This window comes from Lepisosteus oculatus, chromosome 10, assembly GCF_040954835.1.
Source record: "Lepisosteus oculatus isolate fLepOcu1 chromosome 10, fLepOcu1.hap2, whole genome shotgun sequence".
In the NCBI taxonomy this organism is placed as follows: Eukaryota; Metazoa; Chordata; class Actinopteri; order Semionotiformes; family Lepisosteidae; genus Lepisosteus; species Lepisosteus oculatus.
The window spans coordinates 40,419,633-40,437,221 of NC_090705.1; the positions used below are offsets into that span (position 1 = coordinate 40,419,633).

Sequence of the window (17,589 nt, forward strand, 5' to 3'; positions counted from 1 at the left end):
GGTTTTTTTTGTCCATCCATCCATTTTTTAACCTCGTCATCGAATTCAGGGTCACGGGGTTAGCCGGAGCCTATCCCAGCAAGCAACGGGTGCCAGGTGGGGTACACCATGGGAGGGACACCAGTCCGTCACAGGGCAGGCGCAGACACAGAGACACACAGTCACACCAGGGCCAGTCTTCCAAGAAGTCCATTAACCTACCAGTCTTTGGACTGGGGGAGGAAAAATCCCCTGGAGGAAACCCACACACACTTGGGGAGAACACAAAAACTCCACCCAGATAGCACCCCAGGAACTGAACACTAGCCCTGACACAAAACCCAGCGTGCTATACGTGCGCAGCGTTGGGGTGCTCTTCTGCTATCAATCACCGCGCAGAGGGAGGAGTGCCACCTACTGGGCCAGGCACTGCACTTTCAGAAACACCCTGTTCATTTTCAGATGCTTTTCATCCACCTATCACCCAAACCCAATCTTTTTCTTTCGGTAGGTGGTCTCGCCTTGTTTTCAGAATAGGACGCTTTTATTATAATTACAGTCTGCTCAAAAAATACTTAGGGACCTTTATCTTCCTGAGACTTTCCACGCATTTAAAAATGTTTTATTTGGTAATAATGTGCTTTTTTATATTTTGGCGACTAAAACTATACCCCAGTATTTTTTTTTCTATGTTTTGAAACAAAAAGCTCATTGTTCGTCTGGCGCTTTATTAAAACATTAATAGAACTAAAAGCTACAATTCACACTAACATTAGAATTGTCTAATGATAGTTCAGTATTTTAAAAGTTTGAAATTCAGTGGCTTACTGGGGTTTTTGCAAATGTTACCATTTGCAAAGCACATTGCTGAAACAAATTCCACTTGATAAGATGAAATCAGACATGGTAAAATAAAAATAAAAATCTGCAATTAGATATAAATAGTGGTTGATATGTACATTCAATATACCTGTTCCAAAAATTAGATTAACCCCCTTTGATTCATGACTATTAAGGTAGAAACTGTTTTACTACCTAATGATCACAAAATCTGTACATTTACTGTACTAAAATCTGTATTTTAGACAATTAAGCCCAGGCTTCTGAAAAACAGTGACGCAAAACTTTCATGATGAATAATTACTGTAAATAAAATAATTCACCCTCCTGCTTACATTTTTCAAGGGCATAAGCAGTTTACAGGGCACAGTTGCCCCTCAGCGGAGTCAGAACTGTATGAGGAAATGACAGGACTGACTGACAAGATCCTCCGCAGTTGTTAAGGAATGAGCTAGGGAGGCAGCTACAAGGGTACGATGGGATGGAGGGAGGTGAGCTGAAGAAGATCCCTGCAAAGAGAGCTCAGCAGGTGAAATGTTTCTGTGCCAGAGAGAGAAGAAGACACAGAAGTGCAAGATTACAATTTGACCTCCTACTGAACTTCTGTTTAACAACCCCACATGAGTTCCAAACTTCATTGCAACATCTAATCTAATGGACAGACCTTCTCTGTCTCTCTCAACACATACATAAAGCCGTCCCACAAAACACACACTGAGTTCATTGCACAGTGTAAAAAAGAGCTTGTAAGTGCCAGTCAACTAATTAACAGCTGACTTTACCAGCAATAACCATCAATGTTTTGTTTCACTAAACTGCGGTTGTGGGGGAATCATTTTGCTATTTTTATGTTCAGGTATTTTCAACTTTAACCATCTTTGAAAACCATCATATTCAATAGCTGTGTGAGGACGGCAACAATGGCTTGATTATTGTGTAATGTATTTGAGCGAAAGTTTTGATTTTATTTGGATGAAGTCCCACAACTGTGTTTTTATTAATGTGCTGATCTTTCCTAAGAATTAAGCTGTAAGATAGACAGACATACTATACTTGGTTCTGAAATGTAAAATTCTAATTTTTTCCAAGGATTTGCTTGGAAAAGTGGAGGATTTTTGGAGCATGTGCTTTCTGTTTTTTTTACGCTTCAGTGTCTCAACTCAAGTCGATACTCTGTTAAGGCACATGTCTACTATTCAATAAGACAATCTATACTCCTGCAATTATGATTAGATTATATGAGAATAATGGACTTTATTAGAATGAGAAATTATTAAACAAATTGGCTAGATGCTCTGTATAGCCCATTTCTGAAAAGCACTGGTCAATTCATCCAGCAGTTTTGCAGTTTGAAGTATTAGCTGAGTTTAATGCAATTTCCATCAATTTTAGGTTGTTCAAAATGGCAATGTGAATACTAGAATGTATTACATTTCCAGATGCTTTAGCTTTTGCCTTTGTAAAGCTGAATACTCAATAATGTCCCGACAAACAGTCCTTTAAATTTATTTATTTGACATTTGCTGTTTCTCTGCAGTGCAAGTGCCAAAGACACATGGGACATCCCTGTTACTGAGTCTTTCCAATATACAGTACATGTAAAATATTCTGAGATTCAAGAAGCTCCACATTTCAGCTGATATCGCAGATTTATTGCTTTAGAGGTATCCAATCAATATTATCAGTCACACCGGGACAGAATTCCTCATTAAAGAGCAGTTGCAGTTCAGCTGCTGTCACAAATAAGGGATGAATGTTTTTAATATTTTTGTCTCATAAATATTGAATTTGTTTATGCATTCCCTGTGAAGGTTAGGACCCTCTACTTTAGTCACAAGAACAAACAAGAGGAAGGCCGCCCAGTTCGTTCTGGTAGCTCATAGTCAATCGATCCAAGGATCTGGATCTGAAGCCAGGGATCGGCTTCAACAGCGTGGCTGGGCAGTTTGTCTCACACCCCCACAACCCCCTGTGGGGAAAAGCGCCCCCTCTTCCAGACCTTCTCTTTCATCCCAATGTTTCTTTTTTACAAAAACAGTGGTTAAATGACAAGGAATTACGATAATGCACTTGGACAGAGGTCCTATTAAATCTTGATACTGGATGACAACCACTGTATCATTAGAAGGAGACTTCCTGGGTTCCTAAATGCCATTTAGATATTTCAATTTTATTTTCAAATAATCTTTGGAATTAACTAGAGGTTAGGTTTGGCCATTTGTCATTCTGATATTGAAGACTACTATTACTAATAATACACTATTAATACCCTTATTTGATTTTTTTACCATATACATAAAAGTTCTTGTTGCTTGTCTTGTCTTGGGTTTTTGTTAGCTTCCAGTCCTGAGGAGGCTTAGCAATGCCTAACAAACCAACCAAATTCAGGATTCGCCCACTTTACTCGGGAAAGAATTCTTCAGGAAATTTCACAACTGAATAGTCCTATGAAGTTTATTATGACAAGATACAAGATCTTGTATAAACTGAAATGTCAATATAAATCTGACTTCTGATAAGGTCTACCAACCTTGACCACTATGGTAACCTAATTTTCCCAGTTACTTAGAGGCCCCTTAACGAAATGAAAACCTAATAATGCTGCTGCCATGAATAATTAATTGTACTTGTACAAAGTACTAAACAAAATCCATTTTCATTTGATTAGAGGTTTTCTTGGAACTCTGAAGTGCACTGCATCTCCTCCATTTCCTTCTTCATCCTTATCTCTCTTCAGCAGCTCGGTGGGGAGCTCTGTTACACATTGCCGAGAGATTTAACCTTCCTGGCAAAACGATAAATACGGTCGCTGTAGCAATATCTGATATCCCCTTCCTTTTTTTCATTCATTTGACCGTAGTGCAGGTCAGACGATACGCTACAGCAGAGTCATGTACTACCAAGCTGTGCCTTAAAGGGTGTGAAAGGACAAGGCGACCCTATAACACAGGGAGAAAGGGGATGTACTGTTCTGGAGGCAGAAGGCACATTTCACCTGGCATTGAAGCTCACGAGTGCGGAGCAAACCTCCTGTGGCATTCAGAGCCCAGCGCTGCACTGTCCGTTCGGGAGGAGTGTGCAGCACCCGCTGGGCGATTGCACCCCCCAGAGCAGCGTTAAACTGCGCCTGGTTTGAGGAGAGGGCTAAACACTTGACCCTAATTTCACCCCTCTCTCTCCTGAGCCAGCATTACGAATGTTGTACTTTCATCCACTGGTCTTTGTCTCGCTCAATGAGACCCTCCAACTTGCCGCAAGGTGTCTGTGTGTGGCGAGCTCTCTTCTGCTGGGGGCGAGGGCTGTCCACTTCCGGAAACACAGCTGCCAGTGCCAAACCATTATCCCAGCAGGCTCGGGAGACAGGATCAATTATCACTTGCATTTCTCTTTGTGTATCTGAGAAAAGAACACGAGCACCAACTATAAAATCTCAAACTTCCCTTCCTTCCGAGACAGTGGCAACGTCCTCATTTGCCTTTTAGATATACTGTATAGTTAATATCGGCAACAACAAAAAAGCAGTTCATTATGCTCCAGGGAAAAATATACCCTTGGCTAAATTGTACAGTAATTCATAGCTCATTTCCACAGAGCAAATCAATAGACTCGAGTGCTGGTTCTTCAGCTAAACTGACAATTCACCCTGATTTGCATTAAGCACAAATAATTGTGTAATCAATTCAATCATCAATAATATAAATCATGACCATAACCGACAGCCTTGCATCAGCATTCCCACACAACTCCAACTCTCCCCTGTATGGATGATGTAAGGCAGAGAGCTTCTGGTGTCGCCTCTCCTCATCGTTTTTACAAACGTGTGTGCTCCTCAGGGATCTGATTCCCAATTAAATGTAAGGCGAACGCCATTGACCTGCATATGTTCCAAAATAAAACATCAGATGTGTTATTTAATGAAATCTAGAGGAACACATCAATACAAAATCAGACAGGAGAAGACCTTGCTCCCATTGAAACTGCCTCAGCAGTCTTGACATAGATCTAGAAGGGATCTACCCTGATCCCCACAGCACAGCAGGGGTGTGATCTAGTGAGGGCAGGGCCTAATGAGAAGGCACGCTGCACTGCACTGGGGGAATAATACTTTCCTTCCGAAAGCAGAAATTCAGATTCCCCCGAGCAGTAAACAGAACGCAGCTCAAAGAAAAGGGCACAAGCACCTCTGACACTGCCGTTTCCAAAATTCTAAAATGGCATTTTAAAAACCAGCAAAATTAACCACAATACCATTGAGCCCATCTAGTTCGTTCTGGTAGTTCATAGATAATCGATCCAAGGACCTCGCCCAGCTGTTTCCTGAAAGAAGCCAGGGATCGGCTTCAACAACAGCGTGGCTGGGCAGTTTGTTTCACACCCCCACAACCCCCTGTGGGGAAAAGTGCCCCCTCTTCTCAGACCCTACTCTGATTTAGAATTAGCTCATGGTATTGAAATTCTTTTTCATCCCGATGTTTCTTTTTTACAAAAACTGTGGTTAAATGACAAGGAATTACGACAATGCACTTGGACAGAGATTCTATAAAATCCCGATTTCAAGACTTTTCTCTTGGGTCTATTTCTTCTAGGAATTGAGCAGGCAGGTAACTCCACCATCCCCTCTTATGATGTTATTTTAGAACCATGAAGAACTTTATTTCAGACACTATTTCAGAGACTCCTCCCCACCCTAACTCCACGGCCATGTCTTTCTCCAGTCTTGTAGCTCCCTCCTGTCCACCGCGAAGCTGGCCTGAGGCTCTGCCCATTCACCTTTTGCTGCTCGTCTTTCCTTGGTCGTGTTTGTATCCTGCTTTAAAAGGGCAGCAAAACGAAGATCTAGCGCCGAGCTCCGGCCAAGATGCAGCAGCCTTCTGACAAGAAGAAAGATTTTTGTTCTGGGTCGTCAATGTGTTGCAGCTCATGATCACGGCTGGCCACCACCAGACCGTGGTGAGATCAAGCCCTCGGTCTTCCCCCTGCCACTCCTGTCTGCTCGTAAGGGCTCGGCCATTGGACTTGGGAGAATTTCCACAGCTATTCAATATAGGCTTTACAACTGCCGCTTGCTTCCATGAGTGCTATAGAAACTTTGTATGAACCCGATTGATTTCATTGACTTCAGTTTACTGATTCAAGCTCATCCACAAAAGTGCATCTATTCTAGCTAATATGTAATCGCAAGTAACAGTTTATTCATCCAGCTTTCTCAAATCAACAGTACTCAGCCTGATCATTTTTTTAAAAAGCAACATTTTAGAAAATTATGTAAAGCCTTTATTTATAATACATTTGTTCAAAAGATAGTACTTGTTTTAACAGATTACATTTTTACACTAAAACTTGGATGGCTGAGAACACCTTCTGCAGGCATTTTTAAACCAGTCTTCCTGAAAGCAGGATTGTCTTCCATTACTTGCCCAGACAAGATCATTAATTAAAGTGATTAAAAAACTTTTTCTTAGCAGTTTTGTCAGCTTGTGAAAAATACTGATGCGGAGAAAGACGAGAGGCCTCAACAGTTCACGCTCCTGAACAAGAAATGTCCTGGAGTAGTATCACTTAACAGACCTAGATCGCCCTCTACTGGAAAGAGTTGCTTCGCACAGACCAGGAATAATTTAGATTAATGCATGTCTGACAAGCATAGTAAAATAAAGAAAAGGCAGGTTGATCACTAGCATCTTTCATCTCTTACAAAACAACAAATGTAGCAGAATCCAAATGGATGTACTATAATCATGTGCTACATGCAATGATTAAATAAAACTCTTGACCAGAAGAAACTAGCTCGCAACCAATTGTCTCTAATTGGGTAAACTCTCACTAAATTATGCTTTGTGAGCACGTTCCAGTTTAATATCCAGTTGCTAATCATTTGGTTATAAAAAAGCATTTTAATTAACTCTATGCCCCAAACAGTAAACTATCAATGGGCATAAAAACAAAAATGAGATTTTAATATTTCTTACATAATAGAAAGCCATGTTCACTTTTGGGTGTTTGAGTGACAGCTCTGTCCTGTACAATTCGGAACTGGGTTTTGCACGGAGAAGTGTCTTTTTTAACCATCATTATTTACAGATGTGATCGTTCTACTTTACAAAACATGTTAACAAGACCCAGAGTGGACTTAAAACCTCCTCTAAAAGACCCTTAAAAAGATCCCACATAGCTTTGTAGAACTGATTACCTCTCCAGAACGCTCCTAACAGAGTGGTTGCAGCTTGTCTGAAACTGAATAAGCCTGACTTATTCAAAAACGCTTTACCTTCTGCAAAGTAGTGAGGGGGTCTCCTGTACAGTAAATGTCCTAGGGTTTTATCAAACATGATATGAATGGAATCTGGTGTTCGTTTCTGCATTCAAGATCCAGATGTTTTATCTCTAGAAGTGGGGGAAAAAACAACAACCTGACAGCCCTTTTCTTATGCCAGGCATAAGTGAAACTCCCTCCCGCCCCCACTCCACTCGGAGGGAATCCACAACACCACGAGAAAACAAAAGGGTACTTCACAGACAGGGCCGGAGGCCCCCCGTTGTTACAATCCACACCCACGCGGCGGGGTTCGCCAGTCTGGTCTTTAATGCGACCTGTGGGCCAGCGGCCGAGCGGCTCTCCCGCTCCGGGCCTAGTTGGCGGCGTGAGGGGGACCCTCCGGGATGAGGGAGGTGAAGAAGGTGGTTATGAAGGACCAGGCTGAGGCCAGGAAGCCAGGGTGGGGGACGGCGTTCGGGTCCTCGGCGGGGGTGTCGCCCCCGTCTCCCCCGTCCTCATCGAGCCCCTCGTCCATGATGCGTTCCTGATGGAAACACACACACACAGGCGCCATCACCCTCTGCGAGACCCCTCCCCCTCCCCTTTATCGGCGCTCGCTTCCGAGGGGGACGGGCTGGTCTCGACTCTACGCCCGACCGCAGGAAAGGAGGAAAGGCGAAGAGGCAAGCCGAGACCACGCACCATCTCCTGGATGTCCTGGCGGTGCTCGGCCTCCTGCTCGTTTGGGTTTCCCCCTCCACCTTGGTTCGCAAGCTCCCCTCTGAAAGGGAACCAGCCGGCCTGGTGTCTGAGGAAATAAACACAGGCAGCCGAGTTACATCGCTGCCGCCGCTGCAAAGGATCGTTCCAATCAGGCGCGCCACAAGACCAAACAAAACGGATTCTGGTCCCCTGACATCGGCAAAAAATTAAAAAATTAAAGATGTGCTATTACAGTTCCTTTCCGGACTGCTGCGGCAAGCCAAGACGGTGGCAGCCTGGTAGCGATGGCGCTTTCCACTGTACGGGATTAGACGTGACGAATAGATCACCACAAAACACACAGCTGGATGGGAAACTATTGTCAGGCCCCGTAAGGCAAGCTTGTCTGGGGGATCAAAGGATCTCTCGCAACAGTTTACAACGCCTCGCCCACTGCGCCGAGAGCCCCGCGTTCCCGGCGCTCGGGCTTCGCCGGACTCACAGGTAGACGAGCAGCATGGCGCCCACCACCATGACGAAGCGGCTGAAGGAGGAGTAGAAGTAGACGATGCTGAGCAGGATGGCGGCGCGGGAGAAGGTGTACACCCAGTCGAGCCAGTCGCGGTTCAGGTCCTCCTCGTTGATCACCGCGCCCCCCTGGGCGTTCATCTGCACGTTCGGGTTGGCGGGCCGGTCCTCGGGCAGGGCGGGGGGCTCGTGCGGCGGCGGCGGCGGCGGCTCCGCAGACTGGGGGACCCCGCGCTCCGGCGGCGGGAGGGGACCGGAGGGCTGGGAGGAGGCTGCAGCGGCCCGACTGGCGGACAGACGACAAGGGCCGGTGGGTTTGCGGTCTGGCAGAAGTGTGCCGCTCATTTCCGAGACCTCGCTCTGCCTGAAATCTGTCTTAATCTTCCGACCTCCCGAACATCCTGAATCCCTTCAGTTTCTATCTGAAGATGTTGCATAAACAGCCTAGATCCCAAACGTATTTTAATTGCAGAAAATGACAAAAAGAAGTTGTTACTTTTATGCTAAATTAATGTATTCCTTTAGGAAATACCTAGGAGACCGGCAGGAATACCAAGCGCAGGGCAACTGACTAAAACCATGAAAGTGAACCTAGGCAAAGAGGTGGAGATTATTCTTCCTTCGCTTCCGATTCTTGACAAAGGTCAGGGCACAAGCTTCCAAAAATTAATGTGCTGATCAAACCCCTTAGAGATTCACTTTGGAAACACATGGTGTTTATACATCTCAAACCCATCTACACTAACTGGCATGTTAGCAGTACGATGGACTTACGTGATTGGAGTGTGATTTCACGTTTACCGTTAAGACTGTTGGACAACCCCACCTGTCGACAGCTAGACAGGAGGTGCAGCCATATGGGCAACTCTTACTATTGCATGTAGTAGTGCCGAGCGTACATCTGCTGCCACCACAGGACCTGCGCTGGGTGGTAAACGGGATACAAGGGGAAGCCAGCAGGAAGTCCTTGTGGCCCAGGAAACTGGTTCCCCACGTGTCTGCAAGGAGAACAACCACATCCAGCACAGGCTTTCCAACTCTGACAGACCCTGGCCTGGCCCTCCCAACTGCTCGAGTAAATGACGTCATCTCGACATCCAGCACTGCCAAAGACGATCTGGAAATCTTTCCATTTTTATCATATAGGAAACTATTAATCTCTTTTGTCCAAACTAAAGGACATGTTCTTTGTCTAAACTAAATTCTAAGTCTGGGTCATAACAAAACAAGATGACATAACTACAATGCAAAACTGCGATTAGTTCACACGGACCACTTTCGTTTCACTGACGACTGTTACACGTGGTCTTCATGTCTGAAAAAGTCCAGATCTCAGGTTGTACACGTAAATGCAAATAATGATTTTTATCTCAGCATTTCCCATCATGAAAACTGTGAACCTCACACACTTTTGACTCCTGACAAGTTGATACAAGTGAGAAAGTACTGAGGAGTGTGAGGGATTTCCTGGATTCTGTCAACATCAATACAAGTGCAGTAAAATTGTTATATCTTTGATTCAGAGCTCAAAATGGAGAAATGCTTGAAAAATCTACCAAACACAACTTGAAGGAATTCTCCTTTCATGAAATACAAGATTTTACAGTTTAAACCTGAATAAAAATGGCACTGTTCACCACGCAGTACTTTTTTCCCCCTGCAAAACTCCTGCTGCTGATTAAAGAGCAGATTCATGCAAAACCCAGTGGAAATCTAGGTGTGTCTCAGCCTGCAAACCCCAAGGTGCAGTTTAACAGCACATGCATCCCAACAGAAATGAAACACCTTGAGGGTGTTCTCATAGTGCTTAAAGATAATAGGGCAGGAAACTCTTATTAACTCGCACAAGGCATGCAGTGCACAGAATTAAAGACCACAAATAATAGATGGAAGATTAGGAGGCATCCTGTTCTGAGCTTGTCCTCTCCTGTCTTAAACAATCTTTCATCAAATACAAAAACATCAAGAGACCGGTGTGCACAGCACATTGTACCCTGCACAATGAAGAGATTACGGGAATATTAAGTAGGCAAGAAAAAACCCTCTGAACTACGTTCACACGACCCACCCTTGCGTGAAGCTGTGAGGGGCATGGTTGTGCTCGGGGCTGGTGGGCTGGCGAGGACTTCCGCGATACCGCAGGCTCTCAGAGTTCACACTGCTGGAGGCCAACGGGGTCTCCAGGCTTGGGGGCGCAGCGGGCGAGGACGTTCCCGAGCTCGAAGAGCCCTGGTTAAAAACCAGCAGAAGTTTTTTTTTAAAATGAATTCCCACCACTTTAAGGCGCGAAAGACTCCCGAGGCCCCCTTCATCAAAACACTACTAACAGTTTCTATCAAATTAAGACAACAGGAAAACCCTCCTGACACAATTGAACAGATATACCCATGATTCATGCAACACTGTCAATTACTATAAAGTGAAACGGCTGCCAAGAAAACAATGACTCAAACGATTGATTGATGCACATGATTTATGTCTGTTCTCATCGCAAAAGAATCTTTTCTCCAGTGACTGAGCGCGGAGGACGGAGAGCTCAGTTACTCACCGCGGAGCTGGGAGGGGCTGGCGTGCTGAACTGTGTCCGGGTCCTGTTACTGCCGCTGGGCTCCGGAGAGCCAGGTGGAGTCCGAGAGGCACACACTAAGTGAACCATATGATACTCATCTTGCTACGTGAACAGGGGAGAAAGAACACACACACATACGCGCCCAGCATGAGTAAGAAAAGGACTGGAAGACGGTTTTAAAAAAGACAAAAGTTAACCACCTGCCTGCAATACTTCCACTTTTCAGAACTGTCGGGGAATATATTTAATAAAGACAGCTGACAGCATAAAGAGTTCAAAGCCGTTCTGGCCAATGAAAAGAAACCACTGGATTCAACCAACAATGCCAAACGTTAGAATATTCATTCTACTAGGAGGTCTATTATACTATAAGCCAGGGGCTATGTACAAAGATTTCTACAGAAATACAGCGCCTTGCAAACATATTCCAACCCTTTCTCTGGTGTCCCACTTTGTGAAAAACAGAAACGATGTATACACATTTTCTAAATATTTTATTCAAAATCTGTACGCTCAAACTGAAGACTTCTCTAAGGGGAAAATAAGTTGCAGGAAACGTCAGCAAACACTGAACAGGAAAAAAAAAGAGAAACATGTTGATTGCACATGTATTCAGACCGGTGGAAGCACCTTTGGCAGCAAGTGCAGCCCCAGGTTTTTTGGGGATCAACTTTGCGTACCAGTTTAGTGTGCTCTTTGCCCGTTCCTATTGGCCGATTTGTCCCAGTTCTCTCATGTTGCATAGGAGTTGCTTACGGACAGCAGTTTTCCGTTTTCTTTTCACAGATTCGGAATCCTGATCTAAAGATTCTGATGTTATTCGTGATGTCTAGGTCAAAACCACCACAGTTCCTACCTTTCTAAGGACATCTCTCAACTGCAGATGGTCTGGGAGCAGTCTTCCAGAGTACACTAGTCTCTGATCCTTCGACAGCTGCAATTCAATCAAAAACAAGCACGTTTATACAGTTTATACGCAGAAGTCGTTTCCCGGTTAATGTGCGTTCACAGCAGCGATGATGTCCAAAAGATTACTTAATCATAACAGAAAGTTTGATCTTCCAAATCTTGGTATGACAATAGCACCTGTAGTCTGATCTGGTCAAATCTTAAGAGTCCTCAAGTCTAGCGAGCAGTGGGTGGGTGACCTCAAATGAAAGTCACGTTGCTGCTGTTAGGAAGTGGAGGTAGTGTTACAGCAGGTAGAGCTCTTCCTTCCAGGCCGCAATTCCCAAACCAGTGCCCCACTACGGCATCAGGGAATGCTGGTTTCTACAGATCTTGCGGCACTGCTCTGAGAAGAAGGCGTGTCAATGTTGGTGTCCTACCCAAATATCACTTTCAGCTTGCTCTTTCTGGCCTGCCTAAATTCCCCCTCATATACACCTATGATTTATGTTCCCCAACCGATCTGTTGTATGATGGGGCAGCTGGCACATAATGTCTGCCTCACATCAGCTAGATAGGTGCTACACTTCAGAGTAGATGGAAGTAGATGTCTTATGGATCTACAAATCAAAGGTACTGTGCCTATGAGATACTAAGTGTGCACTATTCATGACTAGATCACTGTATGAATTCCTGACTGTGTGGGCTTTTTGCACAATAAAAAAAGGGCTAAATCAAAGCTGAAGTCTTAAAGTGTAAAATGATTTAACGGTGAGTATGGATCACATTCAATTTTATTTAGCGTATTCATTTCACTACTTCTTACTTCTCGTCATACAATCCAACACAAGTCTTTACTAAGAGTTCCTATTTCTCACGGATAACACACAGGCATGTGACTGATCCCTTTAATCCAGTGTATTCCAATACGTTCTTCTGGATGATCTCTGTGGGATGGGGGTAAGCCGAGGAAGAAAACTGGATGTTCACTTACAACCGAGAGCAGGCGGGACCTGTTTAACCAATGGGGTGAAGGGCAGCGGAACACACACCTGTGAAGCCGAAACCCCGCCTCATGAAACACACAGCAGAGACCTGTGAATCAATGAGCTACTACCAAACAGTCTAGACAGGCTGAAACGGCTGGTTTGATTATGCTCCTACAGAAGTACACGTTAGAACAGTCCCATTATCAAATTAAAACTGAACGAAAGAGCTAACATGCCAGCTCCATGTTATACTCCTGCGCTCATCCAGGTAAATTCCAAAAATGTCTTCCTGACATCATTCTCTACCTGTTTAAGCTGCAGCGCCAGTGAATACCTGAGATTTTGCTTCTCAAGCAGAGATGTCAGAGAGATGACAGTTTCTAGTTCTTTGACCTGTGGACACAGACGCACACCGGCACACGTTCTGGAGTCCGGGAGGTCTACATAGCCGACCTGGACAGCAATGTACCGCAGTTCGGGTTTGCAGGGAACATTCATATGCTCAACGTCTATTTACAGCTTTACGACTTCACAGCTTTTAAGAGTCGAAGGACACACTCCCAGAGTCAGCATGAAAAGCTGACCAGATACTGACAGCCTGGCTCTGTGAATATTAAGATTTATTGACATTAGCATTACTCAGGGTGAATAAGTCATTTGTCTCAAATGTGTTTTGGATACTTTTTAATTCCTCCCCTAATCCACTCACTGGTACAGCTGCCGAGTGCGATTTTCTTTTTTTTTTTCCTGCTCGGATTATCTGCAGTGCACCAGAAAAGGGCTTCTAAACTAAAGAATTCTTCCCCTGCTGGGACTGACTGGCTGAAGTGGCTTCAGCATGGCACCATGGTAAACATACTGTACATCTTGGAGCTGGGGTCCGATCCCAACCGGTGTGCAACTGGGAAGAGACCTGTGCATGTCCCTCATTTTCCCTGGTCGTGGGACCGAACATGCATGCATAATGTATGCAGCAGGTACTGCACCATAGCCTTTCCCAGTGGGCAAACAAAAAGAGGGTGCACTTTTTCCTGTATACACACCCCTAAGACGTACATTGATTCATTTATTCCAATGAGCTTCTTCAGCATCGACACTGAAGCACAATCCAGAGGATGCAAATGACAACTAAGGGGAAAGCACACTGAAAATCGCGAAGGGAGATATTTCATCGCACAATGGCTGATGAGAATCTAGAACAAGACACCCAGCTATGCAGTCGAAACCAATGCCATCACTTCTTTCATGAACCAGCTGAGCGAGAGACCAGGAGCTAGTCACAATGTCAGGCAGTCCAAATCACTCCTGTGGTTCTGGAAACTGTCCTCATCTTATTTACATAAATCTGCACAGATTTAAGATAAGCCAGCTATGTTTCTTATTTCTACAGTAATAGCCCAGGTATGTAGTAGACTCTAAATGACTGGGAAAAAAAAACATTTCTCCGAGTACACTGGTGAGAAGCGATCACTTTGAGACCCATCCTGTCGAGATGAGCACATCAACAGTACATCATACAGGCAGTTAAAAAGCTCTAAGCCAGGCCTGCTGTAGAAAGCACTACCTTTTGCACTCATTAGCGCACACTAAACATCTTTTGTTGTTTTGCAGCTTAGCCAGGTAGCGGACCAACTTACCGGTTTGCTGGGATAGACATTAGAAAGATGCGATTTTAGTTTTTCCACTGTCCAGTTCAAAAAACAGTTTATAGTCTGATCATCGTATTTCTGATTGGGTGCCTTGATGACTAAGGTCACCGGACTGTCAACTGCACTTTGGTCCATAGTTCATAATAATGATACCAATTTTCTCAAGCTCTCACTTTCACTGAGTTATGGGCAATTTGTATTCCTTACAAAAGCTTGTCAAAGGCCAACTTAGCAAGAACCAGTCCGGTATCAAAGGCTTGTTTCAGGGAAGTCTCACTGGTGTTTTCCTCTGATTAATCTTCAATCTGCTGTACACAGCTGGTACGGGAGAAATGTAGTGCAATAAACAGGTGTACCCTCTGCAAAACAAAGGAATAAAAGCACCATCAAGCTTTAACATCCATATATGAACAAACTGAGTCACAATAGTCATTACATCATTGAGACAAAATCAATTTGGTTTCAAAACGATTAAAAATGTCGAACAGAGATTTAAAACTATAAAGTGATAAATACACAATCATGAAATGCCCCCCTGGGAACTTTCCTATTCAAATTAGTACAATTAGTAGTCAAACAAATCACATTAGCTATTCATTGCTGTTACAGGCACAGTGCCTGGTTTTAGCAACTGGGGAAACGCAGATCTAGTAGATAAAACCCATAAGTCTATTACTGTAGCATTCAATGACAAATTACTTTTTTTTTTGTGCTGGCAAAATTAAATATTCTTGGCGTCCCGGATGCAGACCCTAATGACTTTGAAGGACCAGTGGTGCAAGGCGGGTGCTGCAGCTGATGGTTTTGAAGTGCACTGTCAACTTTTTAAAGTGTCAGCAGGGGCTAATCAACAGAATGCGACAAAAAGCCTTAGCCCAGGTAACACGGTACATTGGGATGTCACAGCTGGTACAGGCAGCTGTACAGTTAACGGGTCAAGCAGTCACTATGCACTACACTAAAGCCAGCTTTACACAGACACATGGCTTGTTGAAATATTACTGTACATCTCCGGGAAGAGAACAGGTAGGGTCATAATCACGGTTTAGGAATTCAGACCTAAACACATGTGATGAGATGCGTCTGTCAGCAGGCTGAGCGCTAGTTCACAACACCCTGCCTCGCCGGCGCGTTTACCGAGTGTATGCGTGTGCTCATCGGGTTCGAGTCACCTTGCCAAAACAAGGACAGACCTCTCCACCCGCCTTGGATAGCCGCTGGGCTGCCAGTTTCCAACTGGGAGAGAGAGAGAGGCTGGACAGCCCCTTCCGAAAGACAGCCAGCAACAGCCCCGAAACTCCGACCTCCCGAAGGAAACAGCTGCCTGTCCTAGACCGACCGCACGCCGTGGCGCTCGGAACAACTCCCCCCAAAAAAGATGATTTCCTTACCTTCTCAGGGTACCCCTTTACTTTAACGCCCCCAGCATTTTCGAGCGAACCCCCCCTTGACAGCTTCTCCTCTCGGCTTGTTGTCTAAGATGGAGTCTATCATAATACCGGAAATACGTCACAATACGCGCACGGAGAGCCACGGCAACAGCTGACCGACAAAACAACCGAACTTCCTGCTTCCGCTCTCCAATGCGCGACATTAGGTAAAAGTGAAATTCCTGTCGCCTAGGACGACGTATTACTGTACTTTGATCGGGCCAAGACAGAATGTGAAGCGCTCGTTTCAAAACGTCTCTTTTTGAAAGGTTTTTGACCCATACAATCGTGTGTCCTACTATCACCCTTTTATACGACTGATGCGATAGTAGTGCTTAGAGCACCGATTAGGAAGACCGTATTAACGTGTTGGATTCAGTGAAGCACAGCGCAGTGCATGTCTGCATAGATTCTGAGCATCAAAATAAACGAATCTTCTCACTGCAACGCACTCATGAAGTCATGAGGAGAAGGACAATATTTGGGTAAGCAGGTGCAAGAAGGTTTTAACTAACCTTCGTGAGTTCCTATAAATTCATGCAGCAATGGCGGAGTCGCGCGTTGTCCAAAGGCAGCGGTTACCACTGGATGAGCCTGCAAGCTGCACAGAACTGCTGCTCCGGTCACCACCCTCCTAGTAGCCCGAAGCTATTGTTCTTTTGTTGAGTGGGGCAGAATCCTTTTCATTTTCGCCTGGTTTGAAATGCAACAGGTCAAATAACCTCGTTGCTTATGCTCAGTCAGCTCTCTCGCTGACGAAGCCATTTGGCATTTATTTAAGTCAAAATCCCTTGAGTGAACGGTCAGTGCATGGTCAGTTAAACAAAATGATGCCATAGCTTTGGAAGAGATCAAGGAGGTACAGTAGCTGTGTCAGCATGCAATGGCTGCAAAGGAAGAAGTAAAGGTTTATTCCAGGCTGAAAAAAACATTTCAGCTGTGGAGCCTTCTTCGGGTGCAAGGTCTTCGCCTCACACCTGAAGAAGGCTCCACAGCCGAAATGTTGTTTTTCTTCTCTTTTCAGCCTGGAATAAACCTTACCTTGCATCCAAAATTAGTATACTTCTAAAAACATGCATCCACGAATACAGTGAAAGCTTTGATGTTTAGTATACTAAGCTTAAACTACGCAAATATACATCTAATCTAGCATCTACAAAATATATCAAATTCAGTAAGGCAATTTTCACAGTGGATATAGAAACTATGAATTCTTTTTAAAAACCTTTGACCTCAATTTTTAATTTGGATTTCTGCTTGTACAGTACACCTGGACCACAGCCCAGATTTTCAAAAACCAGTACATATGCTAACAAGCAAAACCACCTGAATGGATTCTGCCCAGTTTTTGTAGTTGTACAGAATGAGACCAATATAATTTTACATTCTGATCAAGATGATTTAGGTATACCTTACCTTTTTAAATCCTCAGGACCTTTACACCGGGGAAACAAGACCCCAGGGTTTCCCTACTAGCCTTGAGATCTGGAGCACCTAGAGAAACCCCCACAACCTTGGGGTCTGGATGAGCATGCAACCTCTACTCCAGTAAAATAAGGTTTAGGTTAATTTTTGCTTGAATATCTCTGGCTGACATTTAACCTGTTTGCACATTGCTGTGCATCTACGTCTAATAAATGACATACTGTAACATTTCTAAGATGTCTCATCTCATACAAGACTTTAATTTTTAAGAATTTCAACATTCACCCCATATTGAAATGATAAAAGCATTTCCTACTTTTGTTCATAAACACCC

The 17,589-nt window shown here is 44.3% G+C and overlaps 1 protein-coding gene and 1 long non-coding RNA gene across 4 annotated transcripts; one reads left to right on the top strand and one right to left on the bottom strand.

The window, feature by feature from the left end:
- Positions 1-6,070: 6,070 nt before the first annotated feature.
- On the bottom strand, positions 6,071-15,938 carry herpud2 (HERPUD family member 2). 3 transcript variants are annotated; one of them, XM_015356941.2, is made up of 9 exons: positions 15,792-15,938; positions 14,389-14,759; positions 11,731-11,808; positions 10,854-10,976; positions 10,374-10,534; positions 9,178-9,303; positions 8,280-8,591; positions 7,778-7,883; positions 6,071-7,619 (listed from the first exon to the last, which is right to left on the bottom strand). In XM_015356941.2, exons 2-9 carry the CDS (start codon positions 14,533-14,535, stop codon positions 7,449-7,451), a joined length of 1,224 nt encoding a protein of 407 aa, XP_015212427.2. In that variant the 5' UTR covers positions 14,536-14,759; positions 15,792-15,938; the 3' UTR covers positions 6,071-7,448. The 3 variants fall into 3 exon arrangements, with proteins under 3 accessions (XP_015212427.2, XP_015212429.2, XP_015212430.2); XM_015356943.2 differs by having other exon boundaries at positions 14,608-14,759; positions 15,792-15,930; XM_015356944.2 differs by lacking the exon at positions 14,389-14,759 and having other exon boundaries at positions 15,792-15,930.
- A 3-nt stretch (positions 15,939-15,941) lies between these two features.
- On the top strand, positions 15,942-17,490 carry LOC107078568 (uncharacterized). Its single transcript, XR_001479518.2, has 2 exons — positions 15,942-16,315; positions 17,263-17,490. It is a non-coding gene; the product is annotated as an uncharacterized lncRNA (long non-coding RNA).
- The last annotated feature ends 99 nt before the right edge of the window (positions 17,491-17,589 follow it).